The 27,228-nt window shown below is 48.3% G+C and overlaps 1 protein-coding gene across 1 annotated transcript in view; it reads left to right on the top strand.

The window, feature by feature from the left end:
- The window catches only part of MBD2 (methyl-CpG binding domain protein 2), a 112,544-nt gene that overhangs the window by 65,635 nt on the left and 19,681 nt on the right, over window positions 1–27,228 (top strand). The window contains exons 3-5 of the mRNA XM_063960039.1: window positions 1,038–1,178; window positions 15,895–15,985; window positions 22,376–22,553. Of these exons, the coding sequence (XP_063816109.1) occupies window positions 1,038–1,178; window positions 15,895–15,985; window positions 22,376–22,553 (410 nt within the window). The remainder of the gene's footprint in view (window positions 1–1,037; window positions 1,179–15,894; window positions 15,986–22,375; window positions 22,554–27,228) is intronic.

A 27,228-nucleotide genomic window follows, 5' to 3' on the forward strand; every position in this document is an offset into this window, starting at 1 on the left:
CTTTGAAAACTAAAGAAATCCGTGTCACATGTAGTTAGTTGCCTTGGTTACCGGTGTTGCCAAATAAGGTTAGTTAGGACGACCTATCGGTCAGATATCAGGAGCAGGCAATTTCAGGCAGGAGCCTTTTTCCAAATATCTGGTGTTATTCTGGGGAATTTAAGTATACAGCGTTGTGATTTTAATTATGTACAATATTTTTTTTTTCTTCCTGTTGAATTATTTAATGTTATTGGGTCTGTTTACTAAGCCTTGGATGGAAATTAAGGGGGACATTTACTAAGCAGTGATAAGAGCGGAGAAGTGAGCCAGTGGAGAAGTTGCCCATGGCAACCAATCAGCAGCTCTGTATAATTTTATAGTATGCAAATTATAGATGTTACTTCAGTGCTGATTGGTTGCCAGGGGCAACTTCTCCACTGGCTCACTTCTCCGCTCTTATCACTGCTTAGTAAATGTCCCCCTAAGTACCAGCCAATCAGCTCCTAACTGCCATGTCACAGGCTGGGTTTGAAAAATGATAGTTATGAGCTGATTGGCTGATACTTTATCTGCGTCCACTTTACCTCCTTCCAAGGCTTAGTAAATAGCCCTTAATTGTCTCTAGCAGCGGACGATCACAATCTAAATTTAGGTTCTGCCAGTATAGACTTGGTTGATGCTAGATTCAAGTGGCCTAAGGGACCTTTTATGTCAGGGGGGGGGAGCCACGGCACAAGGGGGAGAAGCTAGACCAGCGGGATAGTTCCTCTACTATCCACGCCACCAACTATTACACAGAGCCCGAAGCTTGGCGAGTATACTTTTCAGGTACCCTTTTCGGCCGTAGCTCCTCCCCCTGGTGACTTGTCTCCTCCCCTAGTGACGACAGATGGTCCCTTCTCCCACTCCGATTTAGAACCAACCATATAGACTTAGTGATCACTTATATGTAAAGGAAGGAAGAAGAAGGCTGTTGTTTTAACTGCAGTATATTTATTATTCTGCAACATTAGAAATACACTTTCATTTCCTTCATTTTTTTTTTCTCCTATTAGGGTAATAAACCAGACTTGAACACCTCCTTACCGATTCGCCAGACTGCTTCCATCTTCAAGCAACCAGTTACCAAAATTACCAACCACCCCAGCAATAAAGTGAAATCCGATCCCCAGCGCGTCATTGAACAGCCTCGCCAGGTATAGAGGTTTTATACAGAGAACGAGCTTGGAACTTCTGCTTTGTGGGATATGCTGGTCTCTGGAATGTGATTGGGTAACTGGGAATCAAATCAAAAGAGTTCCCCGAATCAGTGCAGGAAGGCAGAGGCTGGCATTGGAGCATGATCCAACTTATGGCTGTTTAATGTCTTATCATTATCCTCATGCATTCTTAGTACTGTGGGGCAGATGTATTAACCTGGAGAAGGCATAAGGCATACCTCCCAACTGTCCCGATTTTCGCGGGACAGTCCCATTTTTTGGGGACTGTCCCGCTGTCCCACCCGCGGGCCGCAGTGTCCCGCGGTGGGGGGGTCAGTTGGGAGGCTCTGTCAATCGCTGCTCTGCTTAGCAGAGCAGCGGTGAATAGACGCTGTGCGCATGCGCACAGCGTCTATTCAGTGGAGTCAGAGGGAGAGGGAGCATGCCAGCGGCTCACAGAGCGCTGGGCATGCCCCCTCAGTGACGAAAACGGTGGCGTGGCTCGCGATCGCGGGTCCTCCCGCGAAGCCACGCCCCCTTTTCACAGGCCACGCCCCTTTTTCTGGAGCACGCGCGGCTTTGCCGCGCAAGTGTCCCGCTCCACAGTACAGTAAAGTTGGGAGGTATGCATAAGGAAATGATAAACCAGTGATAAATGCACCAGCCAATCAGATCCTAACTGTTAATTTACATATTGGAGCTGATTGGCTGGTGCATTTATCACGGGTTTCTCACTTCCTTATGCCGTCTCCAGGTATGTTGGTTTGTAAATAGTTACAGCCCATAGGTGGCGCTGCAGCCTGGCAATAAAACATGCCTGTATTTCAACAGTAAATATAGGGCCTGATGCTGGCTTGAACTCTTACAGGGCGTAGGCGAAGATCAGTGAGGGTGTGCCAATGCAGCTGCGGGCTATGTCAGCATAAATCCACCTGTGTTCAGACAGATCTTTTTGGAACAAGTAATACTGCTGCATGTGCATACTGATGACAATGAATATCAAACCAAGAGTACAGCTAGGGGTTGGATGCAGCTCAAGATACATTGCAACGCATAGCTGGATCAGATGTCCCCGATTTCAGTCCCACTCTGGTTATTAGAGTCTACTGTGTAATAATAAATTACAGAGTTGATTCTTTCTTTTAGCACAGCTGTAAAATATATTGTGATGAGCTTTTTTCGCGCAGGCTCTTTTCTGTGTTTGGTTTGCGCCTGACAAAGGGGGTAATTCAGACCTGATCATAGATGTGCGAAAAAACTCACATCTGCGATCAAATTCTTTGACATGTGGGGGGGACGCCCAGCACAGGGCGAGTCCGCCCCGCATGCCAGGTCCTGCCCCCCCCCCCCCCCACCTCCGCAGACATGCAAAAGCATCGCACGGTGGCGATGCTTTCGCACGTTTCGAGTAGCCCTCTGCCTACGCATCCTAGGTGTGTAAGCAGACAGCTACCCGCCATGTTTTGGGTCGCAGCGGCTGCGTGTGACGTCATGCAGCCTCCGTGACCTGCGTTAGCAACGGTCCGGACCACGCCCTTTAAACGGAGCATCGACGCCCACAAAACGCAGCGTTGATGCCCCATTCCCCCCCCTCCCCCCTCTATGTCTTAAATTGCGTTCTGAAGAACATAGCGATTTTCGGACATCAGCGACGAGGTCTGAATTAGGCCCAAAGTGCATATTTGGAGCATAGAGTGTTTCTCCCACTCCGGTGCGCGTTTAGTAATACATTTGCTTATCCTCTGTTCCTCAGTGCTTAGAAAGCTGCTGAAGTTGGGACGGACTATAGATGTCCTTCACTGTCTTTTTCATCACCATCCTCTATAGGAAAAATTATCTAATTCTTATTGTATTTTATTTATAAGGCGCCACAAGTGTTTCGCAGCTCTGTAGGTACAGCAGACATTAGAACAATAGAGGGTACGCAGAACGTAACATTACAGTGACTGACAAACTAAAACAGAGCACAGGTAACAATTAGCAGCACAGTTCTCAGTACACACTACAGCTGAGATGTCAGGAAGCAAAGGAGTAATCCGCGTACTAGTAGGGGCGGCAGCCGCTGTAAGAGATAAACGGTGACAAGTACGAGTAGATGCGGACGGTCGCTGAGTAGGAGAGCGCTGTAATTGAAGTGCGAGAGAAGAGGACTGGGAGAACAGGAGGGAAGAGGGCCCTGCTCCAAAGAGTTTACAATCTAGGGGAATTGAACATAATCTTTGACCTTTTTACCTGGCGAGTTGTTCTCCTAGATCTGATCTGCATCTCGCTGTTTTATAGTGTATAATGTTTACAAATTTTAAATAGATCTATGAAAAAAAGAAATCTTGGCCAATGTCAGCTTTTACAACCAAAGGCTTCCATCTGGTTGCCACGTGTTTTCAACAAGCAATTGCACGCAGTCCAATTGTGCCTATAAATTGTCATTCCCGTACAGTGCAACACCCGCCATAGTGATTTAATCTAGGGGCTTACCTTTTTACAAGCTGATCTGCTGGCTGGGCTGGGTGTGGAAGCCCTTTGTCAGCTACGTGCTATTGACGTTGGCTTGTGAACCTTGTGGTTTACCAAAAAAGAGACCTGCAGGAAGCAGCAGGGCTATAAACACACTCTCTGATCTCTTCCTCTGTGGTTGGTGACATATCGCTGTAGAGTGTGTTTCTCACACAAGTTGTTTCCCTTAAGACATGGGTCCAAAGTTCTATGGATCGTAAGTGGCTGGCAGTCACCCTGATCAGACCAGTCTCTGCCAGGCGCCATCCGCTCATTAATCCCTTCGCTTTAAATCACTCCATAAAAACCGCTTGGCAGTAGGTGACAATTGTGACAGCACGTCCGGCTGTATTGTGCCCTCATTGTACTACCACGTGCAGTGTGTATGGAGAGAGCGCCGGTCGGATGCGGAACTATAGGTCGGGTTGGATAGTTGGTGAATTAGCTCAGACAGTGATGACGTCTGCCAGTGTATCCCATCATCCATCTGATTGTGCTCCTGGTGTCTTCTCGGTATCCGGTCTTTAGGTCGACACTCATTAGGTCGACCACTATTGGTTGACATGGTCTATAGGTCGCCATGGTCACTAGGTCGACATGAAAAAAGGTCGGCATGAGTTTTTCAAATTTTTTGAACTTTTTCAAACTTTACGATCCGCGTGGTCTGCGATTGGAAATAGTAACCGTTGCTGAGTGCAGCGAGGCACCTTTCCCTGAAGCTCGCAAGCCATGCGAGGGGATGCGGTGCACTAATTGAGGTTCCCGGTCACTTTATTAAGAAAACAACACCATACTTTTTTTTTTTAACTCGTGTTGACCTTTTTCCATGTCAACCTAATGACTGTCGACCTAGTTACTATCGACCCTATGATCCACACCCGTCCTCTGTAATTTGGACATTCTGTCCTAACGCCAAACACCTGGAGATTTTGGCATCCTTCGCTGAGGTCCGGGCGCTGTGTATTGGGAACGAGCGGCCTGATCACCTGGCGAATAGATGCCAGAGAGGCACCGCCACATAGAGGCCTGGTCAGATTGCCTATTCATTCACTGGGTTACGGTGGTTACATTTGGTGAGGGAACCATGGTAGTTATGTTTTGGGTTCCTCTACCTCAAGCATCTCCTCTGCCTCTATATCACTATGTTTTATCCGTAACGCAGGATCAAAACGTTATCAAATTAGTTTACTTATGTATTTATTAACGTTTACTTAAATAGCGCAAACATATCCCATTGCGCTGTACAATTACTGTACTAGCGTGCAGACAGAGCGGTAAGAGGGCCCTGCTATATGGAAATAGGCAGTTGATACATCGGGATAAGGGGTTCGGTATGAATTACCGCCTGCCGGGATGCCGAATGTCAGTATCCCGACATCGGGGGGGCAGGGGGTTGAGCGCAACGAAGCCCCTTGCGAGCTCAGTGGCGAGCTAAAGGTTCTATTCTCCTTTTGTGGGTGTCGTGGACACCCATAGAGGGAGAATCACCTACCTCGCCAGTATTGTGACAGTCAGGATATGGGGGGGTCATTCCGAGTTGATCGCTCGCTGGCTAGTTTTAGCAGCCGTGATAACGCTATGCCGCCGCCCACTGGGGAGTGTATTTTAGCTTAGCAGAAGTGCGAACGCATGTGCAGCCGAGCTCTACAAAACCAGTTTGTGCAGTTTGAGTAGCTCTGAACCTACTCAGCGCTTGCGATCACTTCAGCCTATTCATGTCCGGGTTTGACGTCATACATCCGCGTTTGACATCATACATCCGCCCAGCCACGCCTGCGTTTTTTCAGACTTGCTGCGTTTTTCCAAACACTCCCTGAAAACGGTCAGTTGACACCCAGAAGCGCCCCCTTCCTGTCAATCTTCTTGCGACTGTCAGTGCGAAGAAAAACTTTGCTAGAACCTGAGCACAACCACAACGGGCTTTGTACCCGTACGTCGCGCGTGCGCATTGCGGGGCATACGCATGCGCATAAATGCCGTTTTTTCACCTGACCGCTGCGAAAATCGGCAGCGAGCGATCAACTCGGAATGACCCCCACAGTGTACTGGTCTAGAGAGATGGCAGAGGCTCTTGGCGGGCTGTGTTATCCAGTCACACAGCAGTGTTGTCCTGGGGTGTGAGAGTGTAGAAGGGGAACATCAGTCATGTGTGCACTGTGTAGAGGGAGCTGGTGGGGTAGAGTAGTCTGTGGAGGTTATGTGGGTGGCTCTGGAATGTGAGAAGCTGTCTGACTGTTTTAGGGAGCGTGTGAAGGTTTTTTTTGAGGCTAGAAGAAAGTCTTGTGTGAGGGAGGGCATTCCACAGAGTGGGTGCAGCCCGAACCGTGAATGGGACCAGATAATGCGTGTGGTTGGGAGGCGCAGATCTTGAACAGGGTGGAGAGTTTTCATCTGCAGAATTTAAAACATCAGGACTGTCAATTGCAAAACTAAATTCCACATTCTGTGGCCAAGAAAGCCTGTAAGTGGCAGCTTTGAAAAGCCGCCGTTTAGTAAATAAACTCCTTAGTCTCCTGTCTCTATGTGCATTACACTGCACCCATCACCTACCCACAGTAGAAAATAAATGAATACTCGTGTGAATGCCACCCGTCATTTTACCAATAGCCTGTGATACTACTTGGTGATTAAGTGCCTTGTTAGACAGGCTGCATTCTTTTGAACATTGCTTGTATTGTATAATGCTAAATAAATAAATAAATAAAAAGTATCAAACTTGCAGAATACTGTTTCATAGCCTGCAGGTGTTTACTACTGTGCTAGGGCGATTTACAGCTGTCATCCGAAGCACTGTGCATGTGCAGCAACAGGGACATCTAGAGGCCACAAGAATGCACTGATCTCCATTTAAAGAGATTATATAGGAGAAACTGAAAATACATTATATATACTCTATACATAATAGGAAATGTTCACTATTTAATTTTGCACAACCTGTTTAAAACTGTTATTATGCCGCTACCTCTTGATACCGGTAATAAAGCAAGGGCATGCGCTGAGATGAGGGTAAGTTGCCTCTGTGATGGGAAGACCGTTCCGTTGCATTTGTGATTTCTCTGTAAGTGCATCGCCTTAGCTGTGTCTCTTAGTGTGGAGCGTCCTGCAATTTAATATTAGTGTGGAGCGTCCTGCAATTTAATATTACCAGGCCATTATATCAGGGCTGTTGAAAGCTTCCAGATAACACCGTTGACTGAAGGTTTTGGGTCCGATAAAGGGGTTTGAAGTTAATCGGGCGTGTATTACACAAGAGAAGTGTGCACTAGTATATTAGACAATGGGGGATCATTCTGAGTTGATCGCTCGCTAGCAGTTTTTAGCAGCCGTGCAAACGCTATGCCGCCGCCCACTGGGAGTGTATTTTAGCTTAGCAGAAGTGCAAACGAAAGGATCGCAGAGCGACTACAAAAAAAAATTGTGCAGTTTCAGAGTAGCTTCAGACTTACTCAGCGCTTGCGATCACTTCAGACTGTTCAGTTCCAGATTTGACGTCACAAACACGCCCTGCGTTCGACCAGCCACGCCTGCGTTTTTCCTAGCACGCCTTCGTTTTTTCGAACACTCCCTGAAAACGGTCAGTTGACGCACAGAAACGCCCACTTCATGTCAATCACTCTGCGGCTGCCATTGCGACTGAAAAGGTTCGCTAGACCCTGTGTAAAAATACTTTGCCCGTTGTGAAAGTACATCGCGTGTGCGCACTGCGCAGCATATGCATGTCCAGAAGTGCCACTTTTTCATTTAATCGCTGCACAGCGAACCTTTTTATCTAGCGATCAACTCGGAATGACCCCCAATATGCAGAGTCCTGTGCATCTTAATATGCAGAGTCCTGTGCATCTATGTGTGGCCAGCATTTGTGCCTGGTGTACTCTACAAGTCAGTATTGGCATTCACTTGTATCATCCCTGTACTAGGTGCAATAGGCGCACCTCTGTATCCGGTCGTTAGGTCAACCACATTTAGGTCGAACGGCATTAGGTCGACCACTATTGCTCGACATGGCAACGGTCGACACATGAAAAGGTCGACATGCGTTTTTCACAGTTTTTTATTTATTTATTTTTTAAACTTTTTCATACTTTACGATCCATGTGGACTATGGTTGGGAACGGTGCACCTTTCCCGAAGCATGGCGTGCGAAGCGAGCCATGCGAGGGGACACGGTGCACTAATTGGGGTTCCCCGTCACTTTACGAAGAAAACTACACAATTTTTTTTTTAAATTCATGTCGACCTTTTTCCATGTCGACCTGATGACCGTGTAGACCTATTTCAGGTGTCGACCTAGTCACTGTCGACCAATAGTGGGTAACCTAATGACTGTCGACCTGGTTAGGGTGGACCCGCTGAACCACACCCGTGCACCTCTGGGCAGGCGTCTATCCGCTTGCAGGTTGGCATTATTTGCGTGAACGTGCCCTTGCTGAACTTTGCCTACGTGAATACGCTTCCTCCTCTTAGCCCCTGATTCAGCAGTGGGTGCAGTGGCGGTGTTGCACTCACGCTGATGATATTTTAAGTCTGCGCATACATCCGGGCCACACCGCGCATGCTCGCCGATTGTCTGTGAAGAGAGACGCAGCACAGTATCAGATACCAGTATGAGAATTTTAGTGGGTGTTCCTGGGATGTAATAGGGGGGTGGCGAGGCCGACGCGGATGTGTCGCTGAAGCTTCTGCATCCAAAGAGGCACAGCCGCTCACACAGGGCGCTATACTCGGATGGATAAACGGCACATGCCATAGGGCTAGTGCAGGTTTGATGGTGCGTCAGTGGTACATCTAGACACGCGCAGTGACTGAAATCCAAGACACTGCCAGCGGTTCATGCACCCAAATTGCTTATAGCTCTGGGGAGACGGATTTTCTGAGCATGCTCCGTGCAAATTCACGCAAGATGCTCTGCATCAGCCTGTTACTGCTAGAGACTCATTTTGTGGATTCATTCTCGGTGTATACATGTTCCCTGGCTGCTTACAGTCTGTCTCCCTCATGTATACCTTTTACCTAGTGTAGAGGGCCTCATTCTCAGTGTTGGTTGCCCTCCGTACAAGCTACTGACCGTGGGAGTCATTGTGGGTCTGATCGTATATTCATTTAAAGGCTTTTACATAAAGCTGTTCACTGCTCCCTGTCCCCTTTATTTAGTGCACTCTGTGCTGGCAAAATGCCAACCGCACACAATACAGATACTGTAGAGCCAGTACTGGATGGGCCAGAGCCCAAGCCTGTCCGGTTATGTTCCATTGAATGTGTACAGTGAACGCTCGTGCCCGCTGTTTGCACTATGCACAGAATACATTGAGCCCTCTTTATTGTGGCAATTGTTCTGCATGCACCAAGCATTGATCCTGTATCATTGCAAGTGCTTGTACAATACAAGCAAAATCTGGTGCCAAGTGCTCCTAGGCCACATACCAAGATGTTTTACTGTGACAGCAACATCATCACCAACCTAAGGACTGTGTGAAGAGGAGATAAGGGAACATGGTCATTGTGGTACACATCAAGCAGACCTGACCATACAGTCAAGGGTGTAGCTGCCATAGGTGCAGGGAGTGCAGCTGCTATGGGGCCCAGAGCTGAGAGGGGCCACCTTCCCTGTCACAGTTACATGTGTTATATACAGGGCGTAGCTACCATAGGTGCAGGGAGTGCAGTTGCTATGCGGCCCAGAGCAGAGAGTGGCCACCTTCCCTTTCACAGTTACATGTGTTATATACAGGGCGTAGCTACCATAGGTGCAGGGAGTGCAGCTGCTATGGGGCTCAGAGCTGAGAAGGGCCACCTTCCCTGTCACAGTTACATGTGTTATATACAGGGCGTAGCTACCATAGGTGCAGGGAGTGCAGCTGCTATGGGGCCCAGAGCTGAGAGGAGCCATCTTCCCTGTCACAGTTACATGTGTTATATACAGGGGCGTAGCTGACTTGGTGCAGGGAGTGCAGCTGCTATGGGGCCCAGAGCTGAGAGGGGCCACCTTCCATGTCACAGTTATATGTGTTATATACAAGGGCGTAGCTGACATAGGTGCAGGGAGTGCAGCTGCTATGGGGTCCAGAGTTGAGAGGGACCACCTTCCCTGTCACAGTTACATGTGTTATATACAGGGTGTAGCTACCATAGGTGCAGGAAGTGCAGCTGCTATGGGGCCCAGAGCTGAGAGGAGCCACCTTCCCTGTCACAGTTACATGTGTTATATACAGGGTGTAGCTACCATAGGTGCAGGAAGTGCAGCTGCTATGGGGCCCAGAGCTGAGAGGAGCCATCTTCCCTGTCACAGTTTACATGTGTTATATACAAGGGCGTAGCTGACATAGGTGCAGGGAGTGCAGCTGCTATGGGACCCAGAGTTGAGAGGGGCCACCTTCCCTGTCACAGTTACATGTGTTATATACAAGGGCGTAGCTGACATATGTGCAGGAAGTGCAGCTGCTATGAGGCCCAGAGCTGAGGGGGGCCCACCTTCCCTGTCACAGTTACATGTGTTATATACAAGGGCGTAGCTGACATAGGTGCAGGGAGTGCAGCTGCTATGGGGCCCAGAGCTGAGAGAGGCCACCTTCCCTGTCACAGTTACATGTGATATATACAAGGGCGTAGCTACCATAGGTGCAGGGAGTGCAGCTGCTATGGGGCCCAGAGCTGAGAGGGGCCACCTTCCCTTTCACAGTTACATGTGTTATATACAGGGCGTAGCTACCATAGGTGGAGGGAGTGCAGTTGCTATGGGGCTCAGAGCTGAGAGGGGCCACCTTCCCTGTCACAGTTACATGTGTTATATACAGGGCGTAGCTACCATAGGTGCAGGGAGTGCAGCTGCTATGGGGCCCAGAGCTGAGAGGAGCCATCTTCCCTGTCACAGTTACATGTGTTATATACAGGGGCGTAGCTGACTTGGTGCAGGGAGTGCAGCTGCTATGGGGCCCAGAGCTGAGGGGGGACCACCTTCCCTGTCACAGTTACATGTGATATATACAAGGGCGTAGCTGACATAGGTGCAGGGAGTGCAGCTGCTATGGGGCCCAGAGCTGAGAGGGGCCACCTTCCATGTCACAGTTATATGTGTTATATACAAGGGCGTAGCTGACATAGGTGCAGGGAGTGCAGCTGCTATGGGGTCCAGAGTTGAGAGGGACCACCTTCCCTGTCACAGTTACATGTGTTATATACAGGGTGTAGCTACCATAGGTGCAGGAAGTGCAGCTGCTATGGGGCCCAGAGCTGAGAGGAGCCACCTTCCCTGTCACAGTTACATGTGTTATATACAGGGTGTAGCTACCATAGGTGCAGGAAGTGCAGCTGCTATGGGGCCCAGAGCTGAGAGGAGCCATCTTCCCTGTCACAGTTACATGTGTTATATACAAGGGCGTAGCTGACATAGATGCAGGGAGTGCAGCTGCTATGGGACCCAGAGTTGAGAGGGGCCACCTTCCCTTTCACAGTTACATGTGTTATATACAGGGCGTAGCTACCATAGGTGGAGGGAGTGCAGTTGCTATGGGGCTCAGAGCTGAGAGGGGCCACCTTCCCTGTCACAGTTACATGTGTTATATACAAGGGCGTAGCTGACTTGGTGCAGGGAGTGCAGCTGCTATGGGGCCCAGAGCTGAGGGGGGACCACCTTCCCTGTCACAGTTACATGTGATATATACAAGGGCGTAGCTGACATAGGTGCAGGGAGTGCAGCTGCTATGGGGCCCAGAGCTGAGAGGGGCCACCTTCCATGTCACAGTTATATGTGTTATATACAAGGGCGTAGCTGACATAGGTGCAGGGAGTGCAGCTGCTATGGGGCCCAGAGCTGAGAGGAGCCATCTTCCCTGTCACAGTTACATGTGTTATATACAGGGGCGTAGCTGACTTGGTGCAGGGAGTGCAGCTGCTATGGGGCCCAGAGCTGAGGGGGGACCACCTTCCCTGTCACAGTTACATGTGATATATACAAGGGCGTAGCTGACATAGGTGCAGGGAGTGCAGCTGCTATGGGGCCCAGAGCTGAGAGGGGCCACCTTCCATGTCACAGTTATATGTGTTATATACAAGGGCGTAGCTGACATAGGTGCAGGGAGTGCAGCTGCTATGGGGTCCAGAGTTGAGAGGGACCACCTTCCCTGTCACAGTTACATGTGTTATATACAGGGTGTAGCTACCATAGGTGCAGGAAGTGCAGCTGCTATGGGGCCCAGAGCTGAGAGAGGCCACCTTCCCTGTCACAGTTACATGTGATATATACAAGGGCGTAGCTACCATAGGTGCAGGGAGTGCAGCTGCTATGGGGCCCAGAGCTGAGAGGGGCCACCTTCCCTGTCACAGTTACATGTGTTATATACAGGGCGTAGCTACCATAGGTGGAGGGAGTGCAGTTGCTATGGGGCTCAGAGCTGAGAGGGGCCACCTTACCTGTCACAGTTACATGTGTTATATACAGGGCGTAGCTACCATAGGTGCAGGAAGTGCAGCTGCTATGGGACCCAGAGCTGAGAGGGGCCCACCTTCCCTGTCACAGTTACATGTGTTATATACAAGGGCGTAGCTGACTTGGTGCAGGGAGTGCAGCTGCTATGGGGCCCAGAGCTGAGGGGGGACCACCTTCCCTGTCACAGTTACATGTGATATATGCAAGGGCGTAGCTACCATAGGTGCAGGGAGTGCAGCTGCTATGGGACCCAGAGCTGAGGGGGGACCACCTTCCCTGTCACAGTTACATGGGTTATATACAAGGGTGTATCTACCATAGGTGCAGGGAGTGCAGCTGCTATGGGGCCCAGAGCTGAGAGGGGCCACCTTCCCTTTCACAGTTACATGTGTTATATACAGGGCGTAGCTACCATAGGTGGAGGGAGTGCAGTTGCTATGGGGCTCAGAGCTGAGAGGAGCCACCTTCCCTGTCACAGTTACATGTGTTATATACAAGGGCGTAGCTGACTTGGTGCAGGGAGTGCAGCTGCTATGGGGCCCAGAGCTGAGGGGGGACCACCTTCCCTGTCACAGTTACATGTGATATATGCAAGGGCGTAGCTGACATAGGTGCAGGGAGTGCAGCTGCTATGGGACCCAGAGCTGAGGGGGGACCACCTTCCCTGTCACAGTTACATGGGTTATATACAAGGGTGTATCTACCATAGGTGCAGGGAGTGCAGCTGCTATGGGGCCCAGAGCTGAGAGGGGCCACCTTCCGTCACAGTTACATGTGTTATATACAGGGTGTAGCTGACATAGGTGCAGGGAGTGCAGCTGCTATGGGGTCCAGAGTTGAGAGGGACCACCTTCCCTGTCACAGTTACATGTGTTATATACAGGGTGTAGCTACCATAGGTGCAGGAAGTGCAGCTGCTATGGGGCCCAGAGCTGAGAGGAGCCACCTTCCCTGTCACAGTTATATGTGTTATATACAAGGGCGTAGCTGACATAGGTGCAGGGAGTGCAGCTGCTATGGGGTCCAGAGTTGAGAGGGACCACCTTCCCTGTCACAGTTACATGTGTTATATACAGGGTGTAGCTACCATAGGTGCAGGAAGTGCAGCTGCTATGGGGCCCAGAGCTGAGAGGAGCCACCTTCCCTGTCACAGTTACATGTGTTATATACAGGGTGTAGCTACCATAGGTGCAGGAAGTGCAGCTGCTATGGGGCCCAGAGCTGAGAGGAGCCATCTTCCCTGTCACAGTTACATGTGTTATATACAAGGGCGTAGCTGACATAGGTGCAGGGAGTGCAGCTGCTATGGGACCCAGAGTTGAGAGGGGCCACCTTCCCTGTCACAGTTACATGTGTTATATACAAGGGCGTAGCTGACATATGTGCAGGAAGTGCAGCTGCTATGGGGCCCAGAGCTGAGGGGGGCCCACCTTCCCTGTCACAGTTACATGTGTTATATACAAGGGCATAGCTGACATAGGTGCAGGGAGTGCAGCTGCTATGGGGCCCAGAGCTGAGAGAGGCCACCTTCCCTGTCACAGTTACATGTGATATATACAAGGGCGTAGCTACCATAGGTGCAGGGAGTGCAGCTGCTATGGGGCCCAGAGCTGAGAGGGGCCACCTTCCATGTCACAGTTATATGTGTTATATACGAGGGCGTAGCTGACATAGGTGCAGGGAGTGCAGCTGCTGTGGGGCCCAGAGTTGAGAGGGGCCCGCCTTCCCTGTGACCATCACATGTCATAGAAAGATTTTCACCATTGGGTGATACCTAGGGGCCCTTACCAACTTTTGTCTTGGGGCCTACAACATATCTGGTTACGCTCCTGGACCTGCTCAATGTAATGTTGTAGAAAATAAACTGGAGTGTATGACAATGATTCATAATATGAACTGGGGGTACTGTGTGACATATTGTGCACTGGCAGACCTAGAATGTGACATAGTGGGGTATCCAATTAGCCCCGATCCGTTTTCAGCTGATAAAAAAGTCCTGATATTGCGATGGTCATTATTGCGGTATCCTATTACAGGCCGTTTCATCAGCGGAAAATGGACTGTGATCGCACGATAACGCATGGGATCGGTGATATGGTGTTATCGCGGCCCCAGCAGTCTGCTTATCGCAGAGGCACCCGAAGCGTAATCCCTGATAAATGCCGGCATCAGTGGGAGGAGCCCGCCACATCGGGGCTAATAGGATAGCCCTTGGCGATACAACTACCCGCGGTCATTGACCGCAGGTAATTGAATACCCAACATAAAATGAACTAGCGCACTACTATGAATCATAGAATAAACTAGGGCACTACTTTAGGGCATAACATTAACTAACGCACTTCCGAGGTTTAGAAAATGAACTAGGGCACTATTATGGTGCATAAAATGAACTGCGGAGAGGTGTCTCTCTAGAAGGAGGGGTGTCTCTGTAGAAGGAGGGGTGTCTCTGGAAGGAGAGGTGTCTCTCTAGAAGAATTGAGACAGAGGACCCTTTAAAATGTAGCTATGTGGCCCCAAAGTTCTGGCTACGCCCAGAGCCGGCCCTAACCAATATGATGCCCTAGGCAAGATTTTGGATGGTGCCCCCTAGCACCACCACTTGTTCCGCTTCTGACCCTGCACCCCTTTCCCAGCGCCATCACCCCACACCCATAGCAGTCCTTATTTTGTCGTTCCTACCCCCTATATTTTAAATAGGAAAAGAGCGCACATTCGGTGCACAGCCCAAAAAGGGGCGTGTTTTTGCTGGCAAGGGGCATGGCAACACAATAGTACCCCCAATTCAAATTACGCCACACAGTACTGCAACTTTATTCACATTTTATCATGCGATAGTGTCCCTTATTTACGTTGCATCACACAGTAGTACCAATTTACCTTATAAACGTTACTCCTCACAGAAGTGCCTCTTATTCACATTACACCACACCCTATTGTTCTTTATTCACATTACACCACACAGTAGTGCCCTTTCTATACGTAACACCACACAGTAGAACACCTTTATACACATACTGTAATGCCACTATACACATAATACCACACAGTAATGCCCCTAACACATATGACACACATTAATGTCCTTATAAATATAATGTGCCTTACACATTATTCCAACCTTTATGAATGCACTTTTACATATAATGTCCCTTACACATATGCCTAACACTATTGCACAACAAACCTACCCGCACACAACACTCACATGGCTGCTAACACTCTGACCTCTGCCTCTGCTTGTATACAGATGTGTCCGCTTACATCTTGTCTCAATACGCCATGCAGCAGGAGATGCCTGGCATGAGTCAGCTGGCAGCTCTGGTAACATTGGGAGCCTTGTTTAATGAAAATGCATCTTATTTGCATTGCTATGTGGCTAGGATGCACAAGCAGCTTCTGCTGATTAAAAGGATATGCAGCATGCCTATATTCTGTGTGCAACTGTGGCTGTATCTGCATACGAAATGCTACACACAGAATATAGGCATGCCGCATATCATTTTTATCAGCAGAAGCTGCTGGTGCCCCTAGGCATATCAAATGCCCTAGGCAATTGCCTAGTTTGCCTATGCCTAGGACCGGCTCTGGCTACACCCCTGCACATAGTTACCGGGACTTGTTAAATACTGTAATAAGAATATTATGAGATGACACAATTGCCAGCACACCTTGTTTATACGACTTCTTGGTGGTTCTGTAAGTGATGGAAACACTTTTGTTTAGGTGATGATCTACAGTAAAACTAAGACTCCTTAAGGTTCTTGGAAAATAAATGATCTTTATATTTTATTTTAGCTGTTCTGGGAGAAGAGACTAGAGGGACTGTGTGCATCAGATGTAACGGAACAAGTTCTAAAATCAATGGAACTTCCTAAGGGCCTGCAAGGTATGACTAGTACAGCCACGTATTTGGGTTACCTTCTATATTGCTATACTATAAATAGAATGTGACGTTCTGTGCTAATGTGGAGCTAATGCATCATCTTCTATTATTAATACAGACGTGTCCTTGTACACCTCTCCTTTATGGATCGTATTGCGTCAGACGTCTGGCGCGTATCCTGCACAGCGTCCTTGTTACTCAGTTTTCTTCCTTATGCTACTTTTTCCTCTCTCAGACCTGATCGCTGTGTTGCAAATTTGCAGAGGTCTGCGAGCAGATAGAGAGGGAAAACCCGCCCCATGCAAGTGTGGAAATGCTTGTGTATGGCGTGCAAACATTCCGCCAGGCAGCGGACAGCGGCAAATCCGTTCGCAACTCACTCACCATCCAATGATTTTTCCATATTGCGCAGTGTGTGCGCAGCCCGGGACTTACTCCTAACAGTGCGATGAGAACAGGCTGATCGGGGCCGGAGCGGACGTCGCACACCTTCCCTGAAAACGCTTGGGAACGCCTGCGTTTTTCCTGACACTCCCAGAAAACGGCCAGTTACCACCCCAAAACGTCCGCTTCTTGTTAATCATCTTGCGAACAACCCTTGCAATTGAAATTTTCGCACCATCCTGTCACTGTTTGGTGACGCGCTTGCTAATTGCGGTGCATGCGCAGTCGTTCGACCATCTCAGTTCGACTTTAAAAAAAGTCGAATGAGATGGGGACAGCAGCGTCGGGGACGGGAAGAGCCGAGGCGGGGACGGGGAGAGCAGCGCTGGAGGACAGCCGCCGATCACAGCAGCGTCCGCCCAGCTCCAGCAAGCGAGAGAGGGGGAGCGGGACGGAGCGGCGGCAGTGACGGGGAATGGAGCGGCGGCTGTGAGACAAGAGGGACGGAGCGGCGGCTGTGAGACAGGAGGGACGGAGCGGCGGCTGTGAGACAAGAGGGACGGAGCGGCGGCTGTGAGACAGGAGGGACGGAGCGGCGGCTGTGAGACAAGAGGGACGGAGCGGCGGCTGTGAGACAGGAGGGACGGAGCGGCGGCTGTGAGACAGGAGGGATGGGGGAGAGCCACGGGCAGACGGGGGAGAGCAGCGCTACAGCGCTACTACTTTTGCAAAAGTCGAATTGAGACGTCCATTGAATAGGCCAAATGAATGTCGGAGTGGATCCGACTTCAATTGAATATACCCCATAGGCTGCTGGAACCATGTTGGCGCATATCTCGTATTCTATCAGATTAATCAGTGCAGTCTCATGAAGTGTTGCATTGTATTGTGATTAAGATTCACATTCAAGTGAAAAGACGCTAAACCACTTGGCGCAGTCCACTCTCAACAGGCGCCTGGCGCGGCGTGGCGTATTGCGGCTTGGTGTATGAGGACACCTGTGTAGTAGGATCAGTGTATTTGTAGCAAAGGAATTGGTGTAAAGTCTCCTATTGTACACAGCGATGCATGGCGTGGGTCACTCGTATCGAACCTGTCATTTGCCTTTGTATCCTAGATTGTATACTGTTCTTCAGTTCCTCTACTTTTTCCTCCGTTTTGTGTCTTAGTTGGCGGATTGTTTACTAGGTACATAGAATTCGTGTTTTGGTGCAGCTGAGTCGCAAAGTCTGTCATGCGCTAAACTGGGCTATTTGGCGTGATTTTAGGAGAGGTATATGCAGACAGATCGCAAACCCAGGTCGGATTCGGCTTTTGAACCCAGGTCCGACCCGGGTACGAGCTGGCTCACATTGCAGCTTCGACCCGAGTTATTCCCAGGTTGGTGCCTTTCACACTGATCTCGGGTCACCCACTGTGATTTAAAATGAACTTTTCTGGCTCACACTGATGAGGTTTTAAAGGAAATACAAGGAGGGACTGTGAACTGCTCTGGGCAGACACATAAACAGCCAATCAGCAGCTTTTTCTGAGACCCGGATTGAATATCCCGGGTCAGAGGCTTTCACACTGCACAGTGACCCGGGTCCAACCTGTGTTTAACCCTTCTTTTAACCCAGGTTGAAATGCTGGGTTGCTCGACCCGAGTTATTAATTTTGTCGCTTTCACAATGCAACTCGTCCCGGCAATAACCCGGGTTATTTTGGCGATGTGAAAGAGGTATCAGTTATTTCATTGCTTTGTGCAGATGAGGAGACAAACTGCCCGTCCGGTGACATACCGTATGAGATCCACTGGGAGAGCGTTACAGACAGGAAGTACTACACAAGGCACCGGTGCTTGGTTTATAAAGCCACACTCGCCAATGTACAACAGCACTATAGTCAAAGTGGTGCTAAAGCTTACCCAGTCGCCTGCCTGTAGCCGTTCTTACACCCATGAATCCAAATGACCAGCATATAAAAGACCCCCCCCCCCCCTACCTTATCCAATATATAGTATACTGCATCTCAGCCACGATCATCCAATGGGAGGAATTCTGAGTTGATCGCAGCAGGAATTTTGTTAGCAGTTGGGCAAAACCATGTGCACTGCAGGGGAGGCAGATGTAACATGTGCAGAGAGAGTTAGATTTGGGTGTGGTGTGTTCAATCTGCAATCTAAATTGCAGTGTAAAAATAAAGCAGCCAGTATTTACCCTGCACAGAAACAAAATAACCCACCCAAATCTAACTCTCTCTGCACATGTTACATCTGCCCCCCCTGCAGTGCACATGGTTTTGCCCAACTGCTAACAAAGTTCCTGCTGCGATCAACTCAGAATTACCCCCAATATGTAATACAGCCACAGTTTAGCAAGATCATTTCTGGGGTCTGTAGTCGTTTATGTTCATAGTTAACAAGCAAATTGACAGAGATCTATATTTACACGTCCTGCAGCATTATTCTGGCTCACCTTGGTTTATTGGTAACAATGTGCATGTACAGTGTAGTTTAATTAGGATGAGTTCTTGGTTTCATTTCCTATTGTTCTCTCATTTTTTGAACTTGACGACCAGCTAAGGTGCCGGTACAATTCTGCCCGCCACGTAGGCTGTGTTAGATCGCACGGACTATTGATATGTGAGAGGGACCGAAAATATCCCAATCCCAATCTAACTCTGATCTGAACCTTTTAAATAGATTGGGACACTCCACTTGGGCAATGATTGTATTGTTCAGCCATGCTAACCGTGCCCAACAGGATCTGACTATCCCGCAGTGGGGTGACCAAATGCAAGCTAGAACAGGCTGCTTGGTATTCGGACCGCATGCTGCACTTTTATAGTAATATAATGGCAGGTTTCTATATTACTCCAGCTTGAGAGGAGTTATGTACTTTCTCCTAACGGATGGCGACCCACGTTACACTGTTCATGTAGTCCAGCAAATCAGGCTTACAGCCATGCGTTGTGATCAGCTGATGAGTGGGTTATGATGGGGTGCAGTGGCCAGTTTCACCAAGGAAGAGTACCGGAACCAAACACGCGATATCAAGATAATATTCTGTGTAAGTTTTTGTTTTCCATATTCGTAACCAAATGTTGCGATGATTTGTGGCACTGAAACCTGCAGTTGATGTTAGTGGGGAGCGGAATGAGCTGGGCATCCCTTAGTTGTTGCTGTAACACTCTGACACTGTGAAGTCAGCTGTGTGATCTCTGCAGTCTCATCATCCTGGATACCCATCCGATCATCAGTCCAGTACACACGAGACATTGCTCATCCTACGTCAGATATTGCTTCACTTACTCAATGACGGAGCTATATTGCACCAGTAGCAATAACATCATTTACTAATTCCTCGGTGTCCCTTCTGTATCATTCCACAAGGGGACGCTTAGAGCACAAATACACACTGTGTCTGTACTTACACAGGAACAGACAACGGGCCTAATTCAGACCTGATCACAGTAGTAAACTTTTTCTCTAATGGGCAAAACCATGTGCAGTGCAGGTGGGGCAGATGTAACATGTGCAGAGAGAGTTAGATTTGGGTGGGATGTGTTCAAACTGAAATCTAAATTGCAGTGTAAAAATAAAGCAGCCAGTATTTACCCTGCACAGAAACAATATAACCCACCTAAATCTAACTCTCTCTGCACATGTTATATCTGCCCCACCTGCAGTGCACATGGTTTTGCCCATTAGAGGAAGATTTTGCTGCTGGGATCAGGTCTGAATTAGCGCCCAGTGTTCATCCAGTACAACATGCTGCAGACACGGGTCATCCTGCACAGATAAATACATAGGCATGTTTACATTTATTACAGTCAATTATTGCCACATTCAGCCGCTCTCATCACTAGGAATCTGTGCCTCTCACGGATATGGGTACTGTAATTCACTATCAGTCACGAGATGCTGCAGTGATGTCGCTGGGTGCTAGTTTACTTTGGTGCAATATTACTGTAGCCCATGAAATGGCGCCCTCCACTGCCTGGAGGCCTCAGGTGCTCCTCATGTGAAACCACCTGATAGTGTAAGATAAAATACAGTCTGTATATTGCATGTCAGCAGTTTCTCCAGTGGCCAAAGAGATCTATAAACTACCTATTTTTTTCCTTCCTCATCGAGAACTAAATCCTCTTATTTTATTCATCAGTAACGGCTCAGCAGACCTTAGTGTTGTATTCAACAGAGGAATTGTAGGACCTGCTGAACTAAGGGCTTAATTCAGACCTGATCGTAGCTGTGCCACGATCCGTTTCACAGACATGCGGGGGGACGCCCATCACAGGGCTTGTCCGCCCCGCATGTCAGGCTCTGCCCCCCCCCCCCCCCCCCGCACAGGTCTCAGGTACAAAAGCATCACACAGCGGCGATGCTTTTGTACCTGAGGACTAGCTCCCTACCAGCGCAGCTCCTGCGCGCTGACAGGGAGCTACAGTACTCGTCGCTTCCTGGGTAGTAGCGGCTGCGTGTGATGTCACGCAGACGCCGCGGCCCACCCCCTGCACGGTCTGGGCACGCCGCCGGCCCTCCCCCTCCTACCCAGCGACCACCCCATCCCGCAGAGACGATTGCTGGATTGAGATGGCCATCGGCTCTCTGGCATGCGCACTGCAGCGATCGGGTGTGAATTAGCCCCTAAGTATTAGAATATAACAACATTTCTTACAAACATTGTCATTTCAGGGTGTTACTAGCTGAAAAATGAATTTGTTTGATTGACCCATTTTGTCTTGATAAGTAAAACACGGAAGCCCTCCTATCTGATAACGTTTACCGTACTTGCCGATATCAGTGTATTGTAACATAACATAACTTAGCAAATAAGATGATCAAGTTGGTGCTGAGTTACTCATGACAGGAAAGATAAGAATAAAAAACTAAATAGCTTTTAATAGCAAAATATACATTTGTTACAAATGGAGAAAAAGAGAAGAATGAGAATTTATCAACCTGTATTATTTACCTGTCTTTAGTATTGTCCACTAGGAAACCGGTGTCGTCAGCTAATAAGTCACCACTGGTTCTGAATTCTAATCCCAGATATGCCGTATAATTGCTATCTAACTCCATTATCTGTGTATGCAGTCATTTATTTTAATTGGTAATCTTACATAATGAATACATTCTATTATCAATTTTGCCGTAATGAACCATTTGTTTTGGATGAGTCCGTGAAGAAAGTCATCAGTATTAAAACAGATATTTATGTGGCGCTAGGTACCAGCCCGTCAAAATGATGGAACAACATAACAGTAATGTCAGCGCCCGAACTGAGCAACACTTGAACTGCTATGTCGGGCGCCATCTATTGGCTGCTGGTGCGCAAATCTCTTGAATTCCCCCCCATAGAGGCGAGGAGCAGTGTTAGTCTTTTATTATATAGGATATAATAGCACATATGTATCTTTGGTATTTATTATTTTGAATTTTCTGCCTGTAGTATCCTATGTCCAATTCCCCCGACTAGTAGGGGGCAGGTAATAAAATTGAAAAGGATGAAGTTGGGATGGTATATTGCAGCGATGCTCACCCTTATTTAGCTGAGACACTGTGCCCGTTTCCCCGTCTGCAACACCAAAAGAGGACGCTCTTCGTAGAAAATGTTGCATATCTGGCAAACACGGGGGGCAGATGTATTCACCTGGAGAAGGCATAAGGAAGTGATAAACCAGTGATATGTGCAAGGTGATAAAGGCACCAGCCAATCAGCTCCACTATGTAAATTAACAGTTAGGATCTGATTGGCTGGTGCCTTTATCACCTTGCACATATCACTGGTTTATCACTTCCTTATGCCTTCTCCAGTTTAATACATCTGCCCCAGGGTCCTGATAAATAGGTTTGGAGATCCTCCTAACCCATAGGTGGCGCTCCTCAGGGACTAATAGATGCTTGGCCAAGGCCTCGCACAGTATTGTAATTTCTTGCCTTCAGACTCGTTCTTTACTGTGTGTTCACATTGCATTGTGCAGTTTGTAGGGCTGAATAGTAAATGTGTGTTTTCCCCCCCGCAGGTGTTGGTCCAGGCAATAACGAGAACACTCTACTTTCCGCCATTGCCAGTGCGCTGCACACTGGCTCTGCACCAATCACAGGACAGCTGTCTGCAGCGGTGGAGAAAAACCCGTCTGTCTGGCTTAACACATCACAACCGCTCTGCAAAGCTTTTATCGTCACAGATGAGGACATTCGGTGAGTGTCTGGGGCTCCGGAGGTGTATGTGCACGGTTTGCCCCATGCTGGTCTAGACAGGTAATCGTCAGGTTTAAGTATCCGCTGATGGTCAGTGAGGCTCCTGGAACGGACTTGGGGGGGTCATTCAGATCTGATTGCTAGGCAGTGATTTTTGCTGTCCTGCGATCAGATAGTCACCACCTACAGGGGGAGTGTATTTTCGCTGTGCAAGTGTGCGAACGCATTTGTAGCAGAGCTGCACAAACTGATTTTGTGCAGTCTCTGCGCAGCCCAGGAATTACTCAGCCGCTGCGATCACATCAGCCTGTTCGGGACCGGAATTGACGTCAGACACCCGCCCTGCAAACGCCTGATCCCGCCTGCGTTTTTCTAGACACTCCCTGAAAACGGTCAGTTGCCACCCAGAAACACCCTCTTCCTGTCAATCTCCTTGCAAACGCCCGTGCGAATGGATCCTTCGCACAGATCCGCCGCTGACCGACAATCCCCTTTGCAGCCATACGTTGCGCCTGCACATTGCGGTGCATACACATGCGCAGTTCGGATCTGATCGCCTGCTGTGCGAAAACGCACAGCAGCAATCAGACTGAATGACCCGCTTTAATGCTAGTGCAAATGATCCCAAGTCTCCAGTTGAAAGGGTTATTTGAAGAGGTAGATCAGTTTATTATCTGTAGTACAGCAGGTCCCAAATCACCTGAAACAAGTGTATTTCACATCACCCAAAGTTGTTCTTAAAAGTAAAGATTAAAAATAAGCAAGATGGAAATGATGCAATTTTCAATAAAAACAAAGTAAAAAAAAAACAACAACATCATTCTCTTCTACATTTCAATCTCAAAGCGACTATTTAGACCACAGGTTCTCAAACTCAGGCCTCAGGACCCCACACAGTGCATGTTTTGCAGGTCTCCTCACAGAATCGCAAGTGAAATAATTAGCTCCACCTGTGGACCTTTTAAAATGTGTCAGTGAGTAATTAATACACCTGTGCACCTGCTGGGTGACCTGCAAAACATGCACTGTGTGGGGTCCTGAGGACCGAGTTTGAGAACCACCGATTTATAATTCAGAGGTTCCCAAACGCGGTTCTCAAGGCACCCCAACGGTCCAGGTTTTCAATGTATCCATGCTTGGCCACAGGTGACTTAATTAGCACCTCGGTCACTTTGATGTAACCCTCTGTGCTAAGCCATGGATAGACCTAAATCCTGGACTGTTGGGGTGCCTTCAGGACCGCGTTTGGAAACCTCTGCTATAATTACTAACAAAGACGTCTTCTCTTCTGCACTTTGATAAATAATGAACCTTTATAATGTCTACTGTAAGCTATTATATACTGTATATAGTGACTGCACAGTCCGTACCGTATCCTTAATATGGTTATGAATATGTTAGTAGTTCTGGAGAGCGTATCTACAGCAAGCGTGTTGCACAAACGGTCGCTTCCATTACGTGTGCAGGCTGTCTTTACCATTTATATCCTCGTCCCCTGCAATCTTTGGGCCTGATTCTGTGTGGTTGGAGTGAGCAGCCCTAATGCTAAGATATGTTACTGCAGCAGGAGGCATCTGGTATAAGTAGACGCCTCCTGCATGTATTAGTGATCCGTGCTGCATCCTAGGTTGCAGCAATGTGGCATCAGCGACACCATTGGCCGGCTGCGTGACCCCACCGCCGCAGCTCCAACCAAGAGGATGGAGTCTTCCGATGGGACTCCTGGCCTCGTCACTCTCCCCACAGCGGGCAACACACCTGTTTTGTGAAACGGAGCCCATCGCCACCCCCTCCCCGCCCCCAAACAACTGCAGCCATAGTGCGCCCAATGATGCAGGAACCATACTGCACGTGCACAGTATGGATCCAGCCTATGCGCAAAGTAACAACATTCTGTAATTTACGCTATGTACCTCAGATCCATCTGAATTAAGCCCTTTATGCGTTACTTGAGTGCACCTAATTTGGCTGGCCACCCCTCCAATTCATCCTGTTTCCTTACCACTTCTATGTCTGTTTGTTTCCCCCCACCATATTTGCAAATGTAAAGTGCTTTGAATCTTACTAGCAAAAAAGCTTCATATAAATAAAATACTGTTGCCATAGTGAGCAATAGATGCCCATGTCTTCTGTAGTTCCACCACTAGAGGGCATCTTTGAGTAGTTAACAATGAAACTAAACTGTAATGTAATTGTGGCTCTTATATTGGCCCTCATTCCGAGTTGATCGCTAGCTGCCGTTGTTCGCAGCGATCAGGCAAAAAATCGGCACTTCTGCGCATGCGTACGGGCCGCAGTACGCACGCGCCAAGTACTTTCACACAAAACTATGCAGTTTTACACATGGTCGAGCGACGCTTTTCTGTCGCTCTGTTGATCGGTGAGTGATTGACAGGAAGTGGGTGTTTCTGGGTGGTAACTGACCGTTTTCCGGGAGTGTGCTAAAAAACGCAGGCGCGTCAGGTAAACACGCAGGCGTGCCTGGGGAAACGGGGGAGTGGCTGGCGTCAAAGCAGGGCGTGTTTGTGACGTCAAAGCAGGAACTAAACTGTCTGCAGTGATCGCAACGTAGTAGTAGGTTTGGAACTGCTCAGAAACTGCATGAAAAGATTTTCAAGCAATTCTGCTAACCTTTCGTTCGCAATTCTGCTAAGCTAAGATACACTCCCAGAGGGCAGCGGCCTAGCGTGTGCACTGCTGCTAAAAGCAGCTAGCGAGCGATCAACTCGGAATGAAGGCCATAGTCCGGATAAAACATTTTGTTCTTCTTCTTCTCCCTCTCTCTCTCCCTCTTCATCCTCATTTATTTGTGGCGCCACAAGGATTCTGCCGCGCCTAACAAAGTACATAAACAAATGAGCAAAACAAGAATACATGGTATAATAACATTGCTGCATCAAGGGGCAGGACATCAGGGTGGCAGAAACCGAGGGTTTGTTGGGGTTTTGTTTACACTTAAACGTCACCACTGAAACCTTAGGGCAAAACACTACTTGAATAAAATCTGTGTTCCCAGTGCAGTGAGAATTGCGCGGAAAGGCGTTTCTGTGGCACTGGGCTGGTGTGGTATCTCAGTGTCTTTGTACATTGTCACCAAGCAGTTGAGTTGGGCATTGAAGGTGGGCAGGTGGTATGGGGTTTGGAGGGAAGGCACATCTAGTTAGTCCACCTCCTCTGTATTGGGTAGATGTATTGCTGCAGGGGTAGATGTTTTATCTATTTAGGAAATACGTGTTGTGTCCTGTACTCCAGTGCAGCATGCGGAGCCGCTGTTTTTGATACTCTATGCTTGTGACGCTCCTGCCGGTCAGGCTGAGCAGTGAGCGCCATAATCTCCCAGTTGTGCCGCAGATGACCTATTGGGGCCAGATTTGGCAGTCTGATGCTTGGGGCACTGCGTGCAAAGATGCAGGACCCGTTCTGCGCAGAATGGATCCTGTGCATGTGATGCCGCCCCACCACTGGAGATATACTGTACATAACCATCAGGTTTATGTACCGTATATCTATGATATGCTAGAGATACTGGGCTGCTACTTAAACCGCACAGGAATTAGTTTTAAAAACATACAAAAGTCTCAGGGAAAGCACAACGGAACTTAGAGTGGAAAAAAGCCGCAGCTGCTGCATCGTAGCATTTCGCATACAGATTCAGGCTCAGTCGCGCACAGATGTAAAAGTGCTGCACATCCAATTGACCAGTGTAATCTAGCAAAGTAGCTGTGTTGCTTCCACTTGTTTTATGTATGCGAATAAGAATCTCATTTTTGAGCGAGATCGAGGCTTGCCGCAAACAAGCCGTCCGGGACTGGCTCTCCGAGATAGGCGGCTTGGCACAAATGAAGACACTAGTGTATGAGAACACGTGTGAATGTTGCGTCAGCGTCTTTCCATAGTCATCCCTGATCTCTGTATGAGACACGGAAACAGCCTTTGTTTTGGGGTTTTTAATCTTAAAAGTTTTATCTGCGTAAACAGCCCTGGATAATCTCCTTAGAAACAGATGTCTTTTATATGCCTGCGTGCTGTTCCTGTGTGCAAACTGTTATGTTAGCGATCGGTATCCCGTAGCCTGAGATTTGTGTAAGGAATCTCTGGGGCATTTGCACAGTGGTTCCATCAGTTGTTACTGTATACAACGGCTGGCAGATTTATACCACTTGAAGACAAAGAATCCGGCTGTATTACATATAAACACCAGTGGGATTGAAAAAGTTTTATGTCGGATGAGCAGAGAGGGTAATAAAGAGGCTGTAAAAATGCTTTTGGGTTGAAGGTAAAGAAATCTCCCATGTGCCATCTAAATAAAGAGATTGCGTTAAAATAAATATATGTTGTCTGTGTCAGCCAAAACTTCTCTTCCAACAAGAGCGCCGCATTTTATAAGACATCGGAAACTTGCTGTGGAAGCAGATTTTACATGTGCGTCTGAAATAATGTCATGTTCTGCTATACTAATAAGCACCTGGATAGTAAAACCAGGAACAGACCAAACTGTTATGGATTGGGGGGGTGTTGCAAAAGTTCTCGTTTCTTCCATGATTTTGCCCAGGTGTACAGTTACTTTTTCCAGCTTTACTTCCACCTCATAACCAAGCCCTACAGTATATTCAGAATAGGTTATAGCAGGTCACTTAGATCCTGGCTGGGTAAAATCCTGCTGAATTCAATCCTG

This window comes from Pseudophryne corroboree, chromosome 1 (genome assembly GCF_028390025.1).
Source record: "Pseudophryne corroboree isolate aPseCor3 chromosome 1, aPseCor3.hap2, whole genome shotgun sequence".
NCBI classification, from domain to species: Eukaryota; Metazoa; Chordata; class Amphibia; order Anura; family Myobatrachidae; genus Pseudophryne; species Pseudophryne corroboree.